Source organism: Atractosteus spatula, chromosome 26, assembly GCF_055471065.1.
Source record: "Atractosteus spatula isolate fAtrSpa1 chromosome 26, fAtrSpa1.hap1, whole genome shotgun sequence".
Taxonomy (NCBI): Eukaryota; Metazoa; Chordata; class Actinopteri; order Semionotiformes; family Lepisosteidae; genus Atractosteus; species Atractosteus spatula.
The window spans coordinates 9,974,054-9,988,047 of NC_142731.1; the positions used below are offsets into that span (position 1 = coordinate 9,974,054).

General features: G+C 54.4%; 1 protein-coding gene across 1 annotated transcript; it reads left to right on the forward strand.

The window, feature by feature from the left end:
- msl1a (MSL complex subunit 1a) lies at window positions 1-12,870 on the forward strand. The gene is made up of 10 exons (XM_088906301.1): window positions 1-27; window positions 497-633; window positions 747-1,576; window positions 3,984-4,204; window positions 5,273-5,598; window positions 6,126-6,190; window positions 6,395-6,462; window positions 6,570-6,694; window positions 6,831-6,903; window positions 8,676-12,870. Exons 3-10 carry the CDS (start codon window positions 920-922, stop codon window positions 8,764-8,766), a joined length of 1,626 nt encoding a protein of 541 aa, XP_088762427.1. The 5' UTR covers window positions 1-27; window positions 497-633; window positions 747-919; the 3' UTR covers window positions 8,767-12,870.
- Window positions 12,871-13,994: the final 1,124 nt, after the last annotated feature.

The following is a 13,994-nucleotide window of genomic DNA, read 5'->3' on the forward strand; positions in this document are numbered from 1 at the left end:
TCGAGCTGCTCAACATGAAGGCGAGAGGTGAGCCGGAGAGGCGGCCCGGGGACGGGACGGACGGAGGGGGGGCGGTGAGAAATTGTCGAGAAATCGCGTAACCTTCGCCGAAAAAACCCCGGGGGGCGAAAGAAACCGAGAGAAGCCGCCTTCAAGGCTTTAAAATGGCGTTCCCCCGTGTCCCGTAGACGCCTTGTAGCGAGAGCAGCGAGCCCGCTGGAGTGACTGTTATTGTTTTTCGTCTTGGCTGCAGATCTAAAATGGAGGAGCTGTGACTGCAGGCTCTCGCCAGTCCGTGGTTTTCCTTTAAAAAAAAAAGAGAGAAAGAGATTGCCTCGTAAGCCGAGAGGAAGAAAGCGGCGGTCGGGGGCACCCCGCCGGCGCTAAGCCGTGTGTCCCGGGTGCGAGGGGGCGCAGCGGGGGGGCGGGGGGGGAGTCGGGTCCGCTTCGCCGCGGCCGGTTTGAAATTAAGAGGTGCGCGTACTTTCGCTTGCAGATCTGCGGGGCGAAGGCCAGCCGGTGAAGGACAGTGCAGCTGGCACCCGCGGGCGGATTTTGAAGTGCATCTGAGGGACTGTTTCACTCCCCCCCCCCTCCTTATTTTTTTTCCGCCTGGGGGGGGCGAACCGAGAGGTAAGTCAGTGCAGCGGGCGCTCGCCTGGACCAGGGTCGCCGGTCTGAGACTTGAGCGTCTTCAACTCGACCGAAGAGCACTCGTGTCCACGCTCTGTTTCTGTCTTTTCCAGGTCGAGATCTGCTACAGCATCGTTGTCTGTCCCCCCCCCCCCCCCCCCCCGCGATACGTTTTTATTCAGATCTCCCCCCCCCCCCCCGGACAGAAGCCCACCCGTGTTCCTGGGGGTTCTGCAGGGGCCGGGGGAAGCGCCGAGCCCGAGTGTCTCCATGTCTGCGTAGCGCCATGAATATGAGATCCACTGTCTTCGCCAGTGGCTGCTACAAGCTGGACGCGGAGAAGATTGAGCTGGAGCGCCTGCAGGCGGGCAGTGGCGTCAGGAGGGAGCCCCGCGACTTCGCCGCCGACGTGCACCCCGACGTCCTGGGGGACATCCGCAACAGCGGGGGCCAGCCGCACCCGGGCAGCAAGGCCAAGAAGCTGAGGGAGGCCCAGGCCAGCAAGGCGGCCCGCACGCCCGTGGCGGCTGGGCAGAACAAGGCGCAGGGGGCGGCGGTGGGGCAGGAGGAGAACTGGGTCAGCCTGGGGGCGCTGACGGCCCCAGGGAAGCCGATGGGGGGCGAGGGCACCCCGGCCAAGAGCAAGACCCTGTTCGGACAGACCCACAGCTCCATGGGCAAGACGGACCCGCCCGCGGTCAACGCCGCCGGGAGGAGCGCGGAGGGGCCCGAGAGGGGCGCCCCCGCCCCGGCCGGGGGGGCGCCGGAGCTGGGCGCGGAGGGCAAGTGGAAGAGCGGGCGGAAGGCGCCTGGCCACAGCCCCACGCAGGCCACCTGCCTGCGCCAGATCCTGCTGCTGCAGCTGGACCTGATCGAGCAGCAGCAGCAGCAGCTGCAGTCCAAGGACAAGGAGATCGACGAGCTGAAGGCCGAGAAGGAGACGGTACGCAGGGGCCGGCCCGCGCTGGGCGCCTCGCGGGGGGGGGGGGGGGCGGGGCGCCACTCCTGCACCTCTTCCCGTGAGCCGCTGTTGCATTTGAAAGGGCAGGTGACGGGCGATCTGGCCATTGAGGCGACATTCTGTCGATTTTCTGACTGGTTTCTCCAGCACAGAGCCCGGGGGGGTGGGAGCCGGAAGCTGTCCCGGCTAGCAGCGGCCACAAGGAGGGGTACACCCTGGACAGGACGCCAGGCCATCGCAGGGCACCCACATACCTGCACACTCCCACCAGGGCCAGTTTCCCCAGAAGCCAGTTAACCTTCCTGTGTGTGTTTTGCCCTGTGGGAGGAAACCCCTGTGAATGCTAGGGAGAACGTACAAACTCCACACGGACAGCACCCTGGGTCCAGAATTGAGCCCTGGGCTCTAGTGCCGCGAGCCAGCAGTGCTGACCACTGCGTCACAGTGCCGCCCTCCATTTAGACCAGTTAATTGCTGCAACTTTGCAATGGACAGTTCTCAATCTGAGGTTTGAGGTCATATTTGGTTTTCTGCTTTGCAGCCTGTGCTGTTGCTGCCTTTCAAATTCGTTGTGAGACCAGACCTGAAGACGTACGCTGGCTGTGCTATTGCAGTGACAGAAAGTGAAACAACAGTTCTGACATTCACTGCATGCTTTAGTCTCATACTTAGCCATCACTGAAACTCTTTTAAACTGGGGATAAAAAAAGATGATTTCTCTTCCAGGTTTGACACTTGCACTGATGTATTTTTTTTCTTGGAAAGCTCATAAAGCACAGTGTGTAACTATAGCTCTGTCACTGGGACACATTTCCTAGTCTTTCCCCAGTTCAGGGTCCGGGGGACATTGCTTGAGGATTGGTGTTGCAGGATTCCCGAGAGCCTGACGGGTTTGTACAGGCTTCAGTGCAGGTACGCTGCTCAGTCCCTGCTGGGAGTGTCACCCTGTTCATGCCTGGGAGGTACAGTGGGGTGTGTGCTGGGCTGCAGTCGCGCACGGACATGGGCCCAGCAGCCAGGCCTGTTAATTCAGGGCTGTCGCAGGCCCAGGGGAGCTCGCTTGGCTCCACCACTGCTGCTGCCTGTCCGGGCTGGGGGCGGGGGGGTCCGGGAGAGCTGCCTTCCTTGGCCTTACTTGAGAGGCTGAGGACGGAGCTCTCTCGAGCTGAAGGGAGGGGATCAGAACACGTCTCGGGGTGCATCTACGAGTCTGTTAGCGGCAGTGTCCAGTTCCAAAACTTGCTGCTTGGGGCACATCGGATGATACGATTTATTGTCCCCTGAGGGAAATTATTTATGGACACCCAGCACACATGTACATTTTAAACAGAATGCAAACAAAAGAAGAAAAGAAAAACATTGCACACCACTCTATTGCACGTTACATGTTATGTGTTATACTGCACTTTTATAACGCATCACAAAAACATATCGCACTCAAGTGGGTTGTAAGAGTCAAAATTGTGTTTATCCTTGACATTTGCGTTGACAGCTTTAATGGATAGTGGAGCAAAGGAGTGTTTGTATCTGTTTGACTTACATTTGGGAACCCTAAAACGTCTGCCAGAAGGAAGAAGTCTATATTCAGAGTTGAGGATGTGTGAAGGATATAATTTTTCCTGCCCGTTTGATTATGGATTTTTCAAAGATTGCCTGCAGTTTGGTTTTCAATGCAATGTCTGCATTGTCTTCAAAATGTAGAACGTTTTGGGTGCCTTGGTCCTCTTCCCTCTCCTCGGGGATGAGTCCTCTCCTCCAGTTCTGTCTGCTGCTGTGAAGCACGCGGGGCTAGTGCAGTTCAGCAGAGATTTGCACAGTGTCCGCAGCTGACTGACCAGGATTCCCGCCAGTGGGAATGGTCAGTTGGCCAGGTTGAACCAGAGGCTAGAGTTAGGCAGGGTGTCCTGGCCTTGCCGTGCCCTGGTGGCCGCTGTGGATGGCCAACAGTGTAGGGTGAGCCTAGCCAGCCCCTCCTCTTAAGGCTGTGCTGTCCCCTGTCTCACTGCATCAGGAAGACCAAGAGCCCTGCCAGTGTACGAGTCTGAAAGATGCACGTTGTACACCTTGTTTTAATCAACAAGATTGGTAATAAAAGGTTTTCAGGTGCTGGTTCTCAGAGCAGCTGTATTGCTGCTGTTTTAAGGCCAGCAGGAGCTCTCCAGTGTAATTCCAGATCCTTGCCGGGTCTGTGCTGAACTGAAGAGCACTGCTCAAGGTGCTGGGTCCCAGGGCTTGGGCTTCTAGCTGTGTATGTTCTCCTCCATCGATCTTGTCACCAGGGTGAAAAATGCAGGGAAGCGGAGGGCGTTCCTTGCGTGGTTTGCCCAGAGGATCGGCTCGGCGGTGGGCGAGGTGCGGGGTTAACGCCTGCCTATGTCTGTGTGCGCAGTTGCTCGCGCGGCTTGAGCGCATGGAGAGGCGGATGCAGCTGGTGAAGAAGGACTCCCGCGACAAGCAGAGGCTCTTCCAGTCCCCTGACTCCGAGGACCAGGGAGGGGAGGCCGAGACCCCCGAGAGAGAGGAATTCCCGGAGGGCGGCGGGTCGGAGAGCCCGCAGATCCACAACGCAAAGCCCCTTCCCTTCAGCCGTGCCATCAAGGGCCCCAAACGGTAGGGCCGCCCTGGGGCTGTAGCCTCTAGTCCACTCCAGCAGGCCTACAGCGCAGCAGGCCCCCCCTGGCCTCTAGTCCACCCCGTCAGGGCCACAGAGCAGTGGGACTTTTATCGATCCCAACCTTGGAAGCAGGATGCGCTGAGCCTTTGTTGGATGGGCTTAGACCTGGAATACGAGCTAACTGTGGCCCTCTAGGACTGGTGTCGAGGACTTAACAGCTAACTGCGATGTACTTGCTGCTTTCACTGTGTAACTTTTGCCCATAATTATGTCTGTATTTCTCCTGTAAAGAGTCTGATGCTGACAGGTATTCTGCAGGTATCTATTAAAACAGATTTCTCGCCAGGTGAGATCAAATGTCTGTTTTGACCTGGCTGGTTTTTGCTTGTTAATCTGAGGTGCAAAACCAGTGCCTGTACAAACTCTTTCAGAAATATGAATAAAATACAGCATTTTACACATGCTTTATTAGGGACAGGGAATTCTGAATAACCTCGGAATTACTCAAATTGAATCTATTAAACAGGGGTAACAGGACTTAAGCAGCAATTGATCTTTTTATAGCACAGTTTAGAAGACGTACCGGTAGAGAAAACGGAAAATCAAAATGCATTTTAACCTTGTGCGACAACAAAAGCACTTTTTTTTTTATTAAAAAAAAAGGGATGTACAATGTCGCTTTCTGTGCATTCTGATTGCCTGGCTTTTGTTCATAGTCCGCTGTGCTGCATTCATACTGCTAACGACACCTTGTTGTTTTAATTAGGTAAGCATATGAACTGGTTTTCGTTGAAACCAGCAGTGTTATCTTGGTGGTCACCCATTTTGTTTGTTCTTTTATGAGCCTTCAGTTGCGGTTGTGCCTTCGCACCCGCTGCCCACGGGGCTCTTCGGAAGTCACGCTGGCAGTCGTCACGCGTCTGGAGAGAGCTCCTGGGAAGAGCTGTTTTAAAGGGGTGGTGTTGAGTCTCCAGGCGTCAAGTCCTGGTACTTGTGTTTATTTAAGCACTTGTTTGTAACGGTAGTCTTTCTCCCCCCCCCCCCCCCCCCCCCCCCCACTTTAGAAAGTTCTCCTTCCTGGACTCCCAGAAGACTCCCAAATCCCGAGGGAAGTCCTCCAAGCTGTCCCCGCAGAAGGAGTCGGAGTCGGAGGGCGGCTCGCCCTGCCAGCGGGAGCTGCGCAGCAAGGAGACGCCGGAGAAGACCTCGGTGGGGGGGCGGCCGCCGGGCGAGGCGCCCCCCCAGCCCCGGGAGGAGCCCGGCGGCGCCGCCGTGGAGATGGAGGAGCTGCCCTACATGGCCACCACGGAGATGTACCTGTGCCGCTGGCACCAGCCGCCGCCCTCGCCGCTGCGCGAGCCCTCGCCCAAGAAGGAGGAGGTCGTGGCCAGTGAGTACCGGCCGCAGGGGGGGGTCGCGGTCCCGGGACCGCGGCAGAACCAGGCCACGGGGGGGAGGTCCCAGGACCGGGATGGGATCCAGCCTTCCCGGAGAAGCCCTGAAGATCCCTGACTTAAGAAAATAAAAGGGCTTGAAAATGCCGAAGCTGTTTAGCCCGTCTTGCCTGCTTGGTTATTAGTAGCCTAATGATCCGAGGATCTCGTCCAGCTGGGTCCTAAAGGATCACAGCAAATCTGCTCTAAAAATACGTCTCCCGACACCAGCCTGGTTTGCATGAAGAAGTCCATATTGTGTTCAGTCTTAAAAACAGTGCTTCTTAATTTCCACTCCCTGGTCTTGAATGTGGAACACTGCGCTGTCCTGTAGTCATCTTTTCTGTTAGGAATGAGTTCAGAAAGCGGAGCTGCGGGCGGCGAAGTGCAGGAAGTGTGAATGGAGTTGGGCAGCTTGTCGCCTGCGTCAGCGCCTGCACTCGCGCGCGGCTCCTCTGACCTCCTGTTCTCTGGCCTGTTTCAGTCCCCTCCTGGAGGGAGAACACGATCGAGCCCCTGAAAGAGGCCACGGCGTCGGACATCGCGGAGGTGAGACCCCAGGAGCTCCCCGTCAGGGCTGCGGTTTCTGGGGGACATTCCCTGCTCCCCCCCCCACCGAGGATGAGCAGCAGATTGAAGGAAATTCTGACGTCTCCCCTGTAAACGCGCGTTAGGTTTTCAGGTGCCGGGGTTGTGTGGGGTGCAGCGAGCCACCTGTGTGATTCTTTGTTTTTCTCCTCCTCCTGTGTGTAGAATTTGGATGACGGCGCGTTCCTCAAACGGCACGCCAAGCTGGAGCTGGATGAGAAGAGGAGGAAGAGGTGAGGAGGAGAGAGGCTGTTTTCCTAAAAACATGGCAAAACGCAGGCAGGCGAGGAGGAAGCATTCATGCTTAAACCGACTCTTCTCTCCCCCATCCCGCCTGCAGGTGGGATATCCAGCGAATCCGCGAGCAGCGCATGTTTCAGCGCCTGCAGCAGCGCATGTACAAGAAGAAAGGGATCCAGGAGAGCGAGCCGGAGGTCTCCTCCTTCTACCCCGACACCGACGACGGTACGCGCTTCAGGACGCGGTGTCCCCGTTCTCAAAAACCGGGGTGACCCGGGAGGTGGCGACAGCGGGCCCCGGGCTGAGAACCCGGCGGTTTGGTTTTCCTGCCTTTGACGTCTCTCTCCCCGTGCCTTTGCAGTGGAGTCCCTGATGATCACACCCTTCCTGCCCGTCGTCGCCTTCGGACGGCCGCTGCCGAAACTGACCCAGCAGTGAGTGTCCCGCTCCCCCGGGCGAGCGTTTTGTATCCTGCGCTCCTCCTGATACTCGTTAGTTCGGTCGATACCTTTGATCCAGTCACTGGCTGGAGTAATATCGGCGACTCTCAGTCGCGTAAATGTCAGTGTGAGGGACAGAAAGCCTGCGGTCGAGTCTGCAGGGTCGCTCTGTTGCCTTGGCTGTCCGTGGACGGAACTCTCCTCGGATCTCGATTCCATCGCAAACCACTCCCTCGGGCCTTATCTCGGGGCGCTCCGGCTGGGCGGAGGTTTGGGCTGCAGGTACTGTGGAGCCCCGTGAGTGCACGCTGTGTTCTCGCAGGGGGTGTGGGTGAGGGGAGTCTGAAGTATTGTAGCCAGTGTGTGCAGTTATTTTATTGACAAAAGTTTTTGTTGTGGCAAGAAACAAAGCTTGGATCGCTAAGCAAAAAAAATTGTACTAAAGAGGGCTTGTGAGTGCTTGCCCAAAGGTGGGGTGGTGGTACCCCTTACCCCAGCTGCCTCGTCTCCTGCTCGGGGCTGTAGCCCAGGGCCTCGACCAGCTGTGTTTGGAAACATAAACCACCTTCCAAGTTAAGTTGCTGGTACTTTCAGCTGACTTTACTCGTCGGCGGTTTATGGGCTAAAATCCTTAAGTCATAGGAACTGTAGACCTGTGGGATTGTAAAATGCACAAGGGTCCACATGGCCATCAGCCTCAAGACACGTCGCTAATATGACCCAGAGTTTGGGAAGGCACAAACCCATTCATGAACCTCGGAGCAAGGCTGGTGTCCCCGAGCAGATCGGGGGTGTGTGTTTCTCCAGCCCCCTCTCTGCAGGAAGTGGGGGTGGGGCGCTGACCTGGAATTGACCTCCGTTTGTGTGTGCTGGGGTGGCTGAGAGGTGACGGTTTAAAGTGTGTGTGCGCGTGTGCGCGTGTGCGCGTGTGTGTGTGCGCCCGAGGCCTCAGCCGAACTGCCGCATGTTTTGTGATTGATATATTTCAAGATGATAGCTAGGTGCTGGCGGAGACACAGAAAAGCATTGTCTTCAAAATGCAAGTACGTTCTGCTGCACCGTGCTCCCTGTGACAGCGGCTTTCCTTTACGCTTCCTCGCCTGCTAGCGCATGGTCCAGATGGCGGCTTAATAATGTGATGAGAAACTTTTATTGTACCCCTGGGGAAAATCTTTAAGGACGCAGAGCTTCGGTACATCTAAATACATCACAAAACATTACACATAGCATATAGTCATGGCATATCGCACATGCGTAGTCTGTTACAGCATAATTGGCTTTTACTGCCGCAGTGGCATTTACCCTTGCCATTTCTTTGTCTTCACTGCTTTAATAATAATAATAATTGCTTACACTTATAGCGCTTTTCTGGACACTCCACTCAAAGCGCTTTACAGGTAATGGGGATCCCCTCCACCACCACCACCAATGTGCAGCCCTACCTGGATGATGCGACGGCAGCTATAGTGCGCCAGAACGCTCACCACACATCAGCTCTCAGTGGGGAGGAGAACAGAGAGATGAAGCCAATTCATAGACGGTGACTAGATAAAGTGAGCAAAAGAATGTTTGTTGCTTTGATCTGGGAACCCACAACCGTTAGCCAGAGGGAAGCTGGCAGAGTGGCTGTGTGAGTGCATTCAGAGCGCGTCAGCGTGTGAACTCCTGTGTGCTGTGGTCGGTTCCTCCTGGGCTGGCGGGCCTGCGTCTGCCCCTCTTCACCTCCTGCCCGCTCCACCCACAGTCTCTCTCTCTGCCCCCGGCAGGAACTTCGAGCTGCCCTGGCTGGACGAGCGCAGCCGCTGCCGCATCGAGATGCAGAAGAAGCAGACGCCGCACCGGACCTGCCGGAAGTGAGCTGTGCCCACCCGCCCGCCCGCCCGCCTCCCTCCCCGTCCCGCCTGCCTGCCCCCATTTCTCATGCCCCCACCCCCCCCCCCCCGCCCCTTCCGAGCCGGCACAGAGGAGGGAGGGAGACTGACCCCCCCCCCCCCCGCTTTGGAAACGGAGAGAAATGCCGCGCGAGAACGCGAAGTGTGGATCTGGCGGTGCTTTCGGCCGAGCGCGGGAAGTGCTGCTCTTGCCCGAATCCGCCCGGAGAGGAGAGCTTCCTGCGTCGATCCTAATCAAGTTCTTATTCGCGCCTTCTTGTAGCATAACGATACCTTTCGTACTTCTGTTGGGCTCCTAAACTTCTACAGCCTGCTCCACACCTTGAGAGCCTTGCAAGGTATCTTGACATCCCCTGACTGTCTTCAGACCTGGAGACTGCGGACAGCAAGGTCTGGACTGCGCATCTTCTGAGTCCCATTGTGGGCTAGACTCGTTAATTGAGAGAGGAGCTGGAAATTGGGAAGAGCGCTGGAGAGACTCAAGATGGGGGGGTGCGTGTTTGTCTGTGGGGAGGGGGGGTCCTGCCTCTGCAGGGGGTGAACCCCAGCCCCGTGGCTGGGAGGGGGAGACGCAGGGAGAGGGTACAGCTGACCGCTGTGGGGGCTCTTTCGTTTCCATAGGGCGCAGATGGAATTCCGGGCTTGTACAGAAGCAGCACAATTCACACGGGAGCCCCTTAAAATCTTTTTTTTGTTAAGCCGAGAACTGAAAAAAAAAAGGTTAAAACTCATAACTGAGCTGTGTCTGTGAAGAGCGCACAGCTGCATCTCTCAGAGGAATAAACAGCACACCAGATCAGTGCGCAAGGGTACACCATTGTTTCAAGGTTAATATCCTGACTTTGTAAGGTTACATAGCTGAAGTTCAGTGGTGTAAAATTGCTAAGGCCATTAATTGCTTGTAATTGCTTGTGGCCCCTTAAAAAAGGTTTGGCCTAAAGAGCCCTTGTCTAGATCCCTGGTCACTAGTTTTGGGAGAGGAGCCCTGCTCATTCCCCTGTGCCTGGTTGGCGCACAGTCTCCTACAGTTCCCTGTGTCTGAGCATCTGAAGTGCAGTGTTCGATGAAACATTACCCACCCAAGCCTATTAAGGAACTAGAAATAATAGTACTTATAGAATGTTAAAACATACTTGAGCCATGTGCTGTTTGTTTAACGGATACAGTTCTTACTGCACGGCCCTGGAATTCCAGAGATATGATCTTCCTGCCCCTTACCGTGCTCCAGCTTTTAATGACTTGGTTTAATTGGTCTGGATCAGCCCTTAACTGTTGAATTTGGGGTTTAAAACTCAATTCCAGACTGGATTACACAGTGGGTTTATTAACTGGAGAAATGCAGCGCTTTTCACTGGGCCTATAAATCTCTATAGGGACTGTGCTTGGAATGAATTGGATGTCTTAAGGCTGTGCAACAAGAATTCAGCAAAGAGGTCCCGGTATTTCTTCCCCCGAGGAAGTTGAGCTGATTATGAACAGAGGGTTTTCATTTGAACTGTAACAGGACCTCAGTCTGACACGATGCACAAGGCTGCCTGATCGGCTGATGGTGTTGTATGGCATCTGGAGGGCTTGGGCTTCTCCTGGTTGCCGTGACACTAGGGGGCAGCAGGGCTGTCACCCCGTTTCCTCTGTTCGAATGTCGGCTATCCTGAGTCTCAGAACAGTTCCCTTCAAAGCCTGGGGGGACGGACCGTCTTGTGCACCCCCAGACCTACCGGGCAAAACCTGTGGGTTTATCTGCGTTTCTCTATGCCCCCCCCCCCACCCCCGGAAAAGACATCCTATCCAAATGGGTTGAATTAAGTAACTGGCGTCGGAGGTGGAATGAATACCAGGGGTCCCACTGCAGCTGGTGCCTGGACCTCCCGGGTGAACCTGGATGAACAGGCTGGCCCACCCTTTCCGAGGCACATCGGCGTCCTCTCTCGACCAGGAGAAGGTAAAAGGTTTCGAGCTCAGAGAAGTCTTGGGGAGCTGTAGCCCGTTTGATTTGAGCTCCAAGTGGCTTCATCTGAAGGAGCTGCCATGTTTTCCCATTTCTCTGTTCACTGGAAATATAGGACTTTCCTAAGGCATTGGGATGGTGGTGGTCCAGCACTGGATCTCGTGGTTCAGGACCCTGGAGGTCCTTGTGTCCTCGCTGTCCCAAACCCCCGGCGGTGTCCAGTGGGAGTTCGCGTGTTGGGGTTCCTCGGAGTGCTGCCGCTTGTTTCAGGCGCAGGAGTGGTGCTTTACCCCGATTGTCTGTTGAAAAGCATAAGAGGCGCATGCTGTAAAAATAAACTGTACAAAGAGGAAAACTCGTCTGTAAAAGTGGGTTCATGTAGCTGTTCCTCTGTCCCTCTGGAGGAGGGGAGAGGGGGTTTGCTCTGTGTTTTCCCTCTTTAAATGTTCATCTTCTGCATGTTCCTCAGTTGGAGGTATTTTAATCCCTTTGCTGTTTTTGTTAAAATTTTTGGGATTGTATTTCTTACCCTTTTTATTGTTAGTTTTACGTCCTGTCAGGTTCTGTGTAAACACGCTCTTACAGCTGAGCTCTGTCCGCCTTGTCAGCTGGCCCTCATGTCCAGTGCCCACAGGCTGCACACCCCTTGAGCTCCTTGCTTAGTACCCCGCTTGTTAAACACTTGCAAAACAGAGCCAGGATCTGTGTGCTGTACATTGTGTGGGGTTACACGTTTCCAGGAGCATTTGCTGTTAGTGAGGAGCACGACTGTGTCGATCTCTTATTTTGAGCTGGAATACCCTAGCTGTACATGATGAAAACCTTCTGGCCCCCTGGCCTCTCAGGTTAAGATTCCAGAGTCCACTCCTCACATCCCTGGCGCCGGTGTGATCCCAAGGCACCCTGGTCAGGTGATGACTGGTTTTCTTCAGGAATGTTGGAATACAAACAGAAATGCAAGACGAGACGCTGTCGGTGCTGCAGGGGGGCTGAGTTGCTTGCAGGGGTGTCCAGCTGACCGGCAGCAAGGTCAGAGGTCAGTGTGGTCCGTTTTGTTTTGGGCGGTTTGTGCCCTGCGTTTTCTTCCTGCTTCTTTGCCCGCAGAGTTGATCGCATTTCGCCACTCTCCCCTCTGTGCTGGTCGTGCACGTTCAGGCGCAACACAACAAAAATGAGAGTATTTCTTTCAGCCTCGCCTCGGTCTTTCACCCCGTTTTTGTGTTGATGTTGGAATTCTGCTTTTACCGGCTGTCGTTCTCATGCCGTCCTCTCCCAGCCAGTTCCAACGGTAAGCCTCATGGTGGGCCCCCGTGTGGAGTGACTGGTCAAGGCACCTGTCTGAGCACGGGTTCGAGCCTGGGTCATGTCACTGACCCCCTGCTGAGGGTGGTGGTGGTGGTGGTGGTGGGGGGGTCAGTCAGGACTCTCGCAACGCTTGACAACACAGCGCCCCCTGTGGCCTCCTGGGCTCCTTGCAGGCAGGAGAAGGCATCAGGGAGGGGCGCTCCCCTCCTGTTGGGCCCTGGGTTACTGGTAGTGACCGGGCAAGAGGTGTAAAAAAAAAAAATCTGATGGCCTCTTCCACTTTGGGAAGGAGTAACGAAAATAAGTGACGATTTACTATTAAAAAGCAAGCCTGCCATAGAATAGAACGTGGACCGTGATTCGCCTGTGCTTCAGACCTTGTTTGGAACGAGTAACGGAGGTTGGGATGTTGACCGGCTCCTCGGCTCCTCGTGCATGTTCCACAGCTCTGAGAAACCTGCCGGTCTCGGCCCCGTGTCGAGGCAGCCGTGATCAGAAGGCCCCGAGACGCGCGGCTCTTTCTCTCTCTGGTCGTCCCTGTTTTCTGTTGCGTCTCTGTCCTCTTCTGGTTCCGTTTCTCCTCCCCAGCGGGAGACGACAAAATCCCAAACTGTATATTTGACCGCCTCTGTACATAGCTTTCAGAAACGCACACGAGGTGTAAATAAGCACGACGTGGCTGTTATTTTTATTTAAAGTTCAACTTCACTCTTGAGTGTTAACGTTCAGTATTGGTATTCTGAAAAAAAAAAACATGCTTCAGTGTGAAAAAGTTGACAAAGTGGAATTGTTTTTCAATAAAATTCACAAACTCGAGTGAATGCCGTTTTTTTTTGAGGGGCGATGGGATATTTATACTTTGCTTTCTCCCTCTTGGAGTTAGTAAAGGAACGGGCCACTGCTTGCACTGCGTTTATTTTTGGTGTTTCTAAGAAATGGGACCCGCTTTCCCCCAAATTGCCGTGAGATTTAGCTCTTTAGTTAGGAATCTTACTTGTGTAACAGTGTGTTAAGGAGCAAGTAGAGGTTAATTCCACTCTTAAAAATAAAAATGCAGTGTTTCAGGTGTGTCCTGTTGGGAGTCAGGCAACAGTAGTAGGATATAGAGTGAAATCTGTACAAGTCAAGTCTAGGCAAGTAAAAGCTCTTGGTAACACTTCATCTGGAATATGCTTATGTGTAAATAAAATGAAGACTGATAAAGCACATACTGCAGGTTTGCAAAGAGACTGTTCCACCCACCTAATGTTATTTGTTGGTAGCTAATTAAGCTGAGGACCAAGTCGAGCCATTTCACAACGCGGCATGCGGCTTGTTTCCTGCTTCTGCCACCCTTCATGTACAGAAGCCTCCTTATAAGTCATCCAAGAGGGACTGCTTCAGGACCAACAGTGAGAAAAGGACCCGAGGCCACAAGTGACAAAATGAAGGCGGTAGTGAATTAGGACTGAAAACGGGAAGCCTGTCCTGTGTTACAGGAAATTGTAAAAATGATCCAGCAAATGGGGAAGGAGACATCCTGCTCTATTGATGCCACGAAGCCCTTCATCTCTTATTTTATGGATGGGCGTTTTCCAGCATAGAAACGTTACACCTATACTTTATAATCTGCACCTGATCCGGCGCAGAGCTGAGCAGTACCTAGTTCTTCCACCAGGTGGCAGGCGCCTACCGAAGTGGAGTCGAAGTGCTTCAGGCGCTTCTACCAGGTTGTTCCAGTTGACGTTTTGACCTGTTGACGTTTCTCATTGATCACTCTCAGCACTGTAGTTCATCTCTTCCAAAGACAAAGCCGAAGAACGCAGCCTGGTACATAAGTACGTTTTTAGTCGCGATGATCCCTCTAATTAATTGGAGAGACCGCGGTAGAGCCTCATTGCTTTTGAAAGCACATCAACACGAGATTTCGAAGTCAGTACCCTGGGGGCTAGAAACTGGAC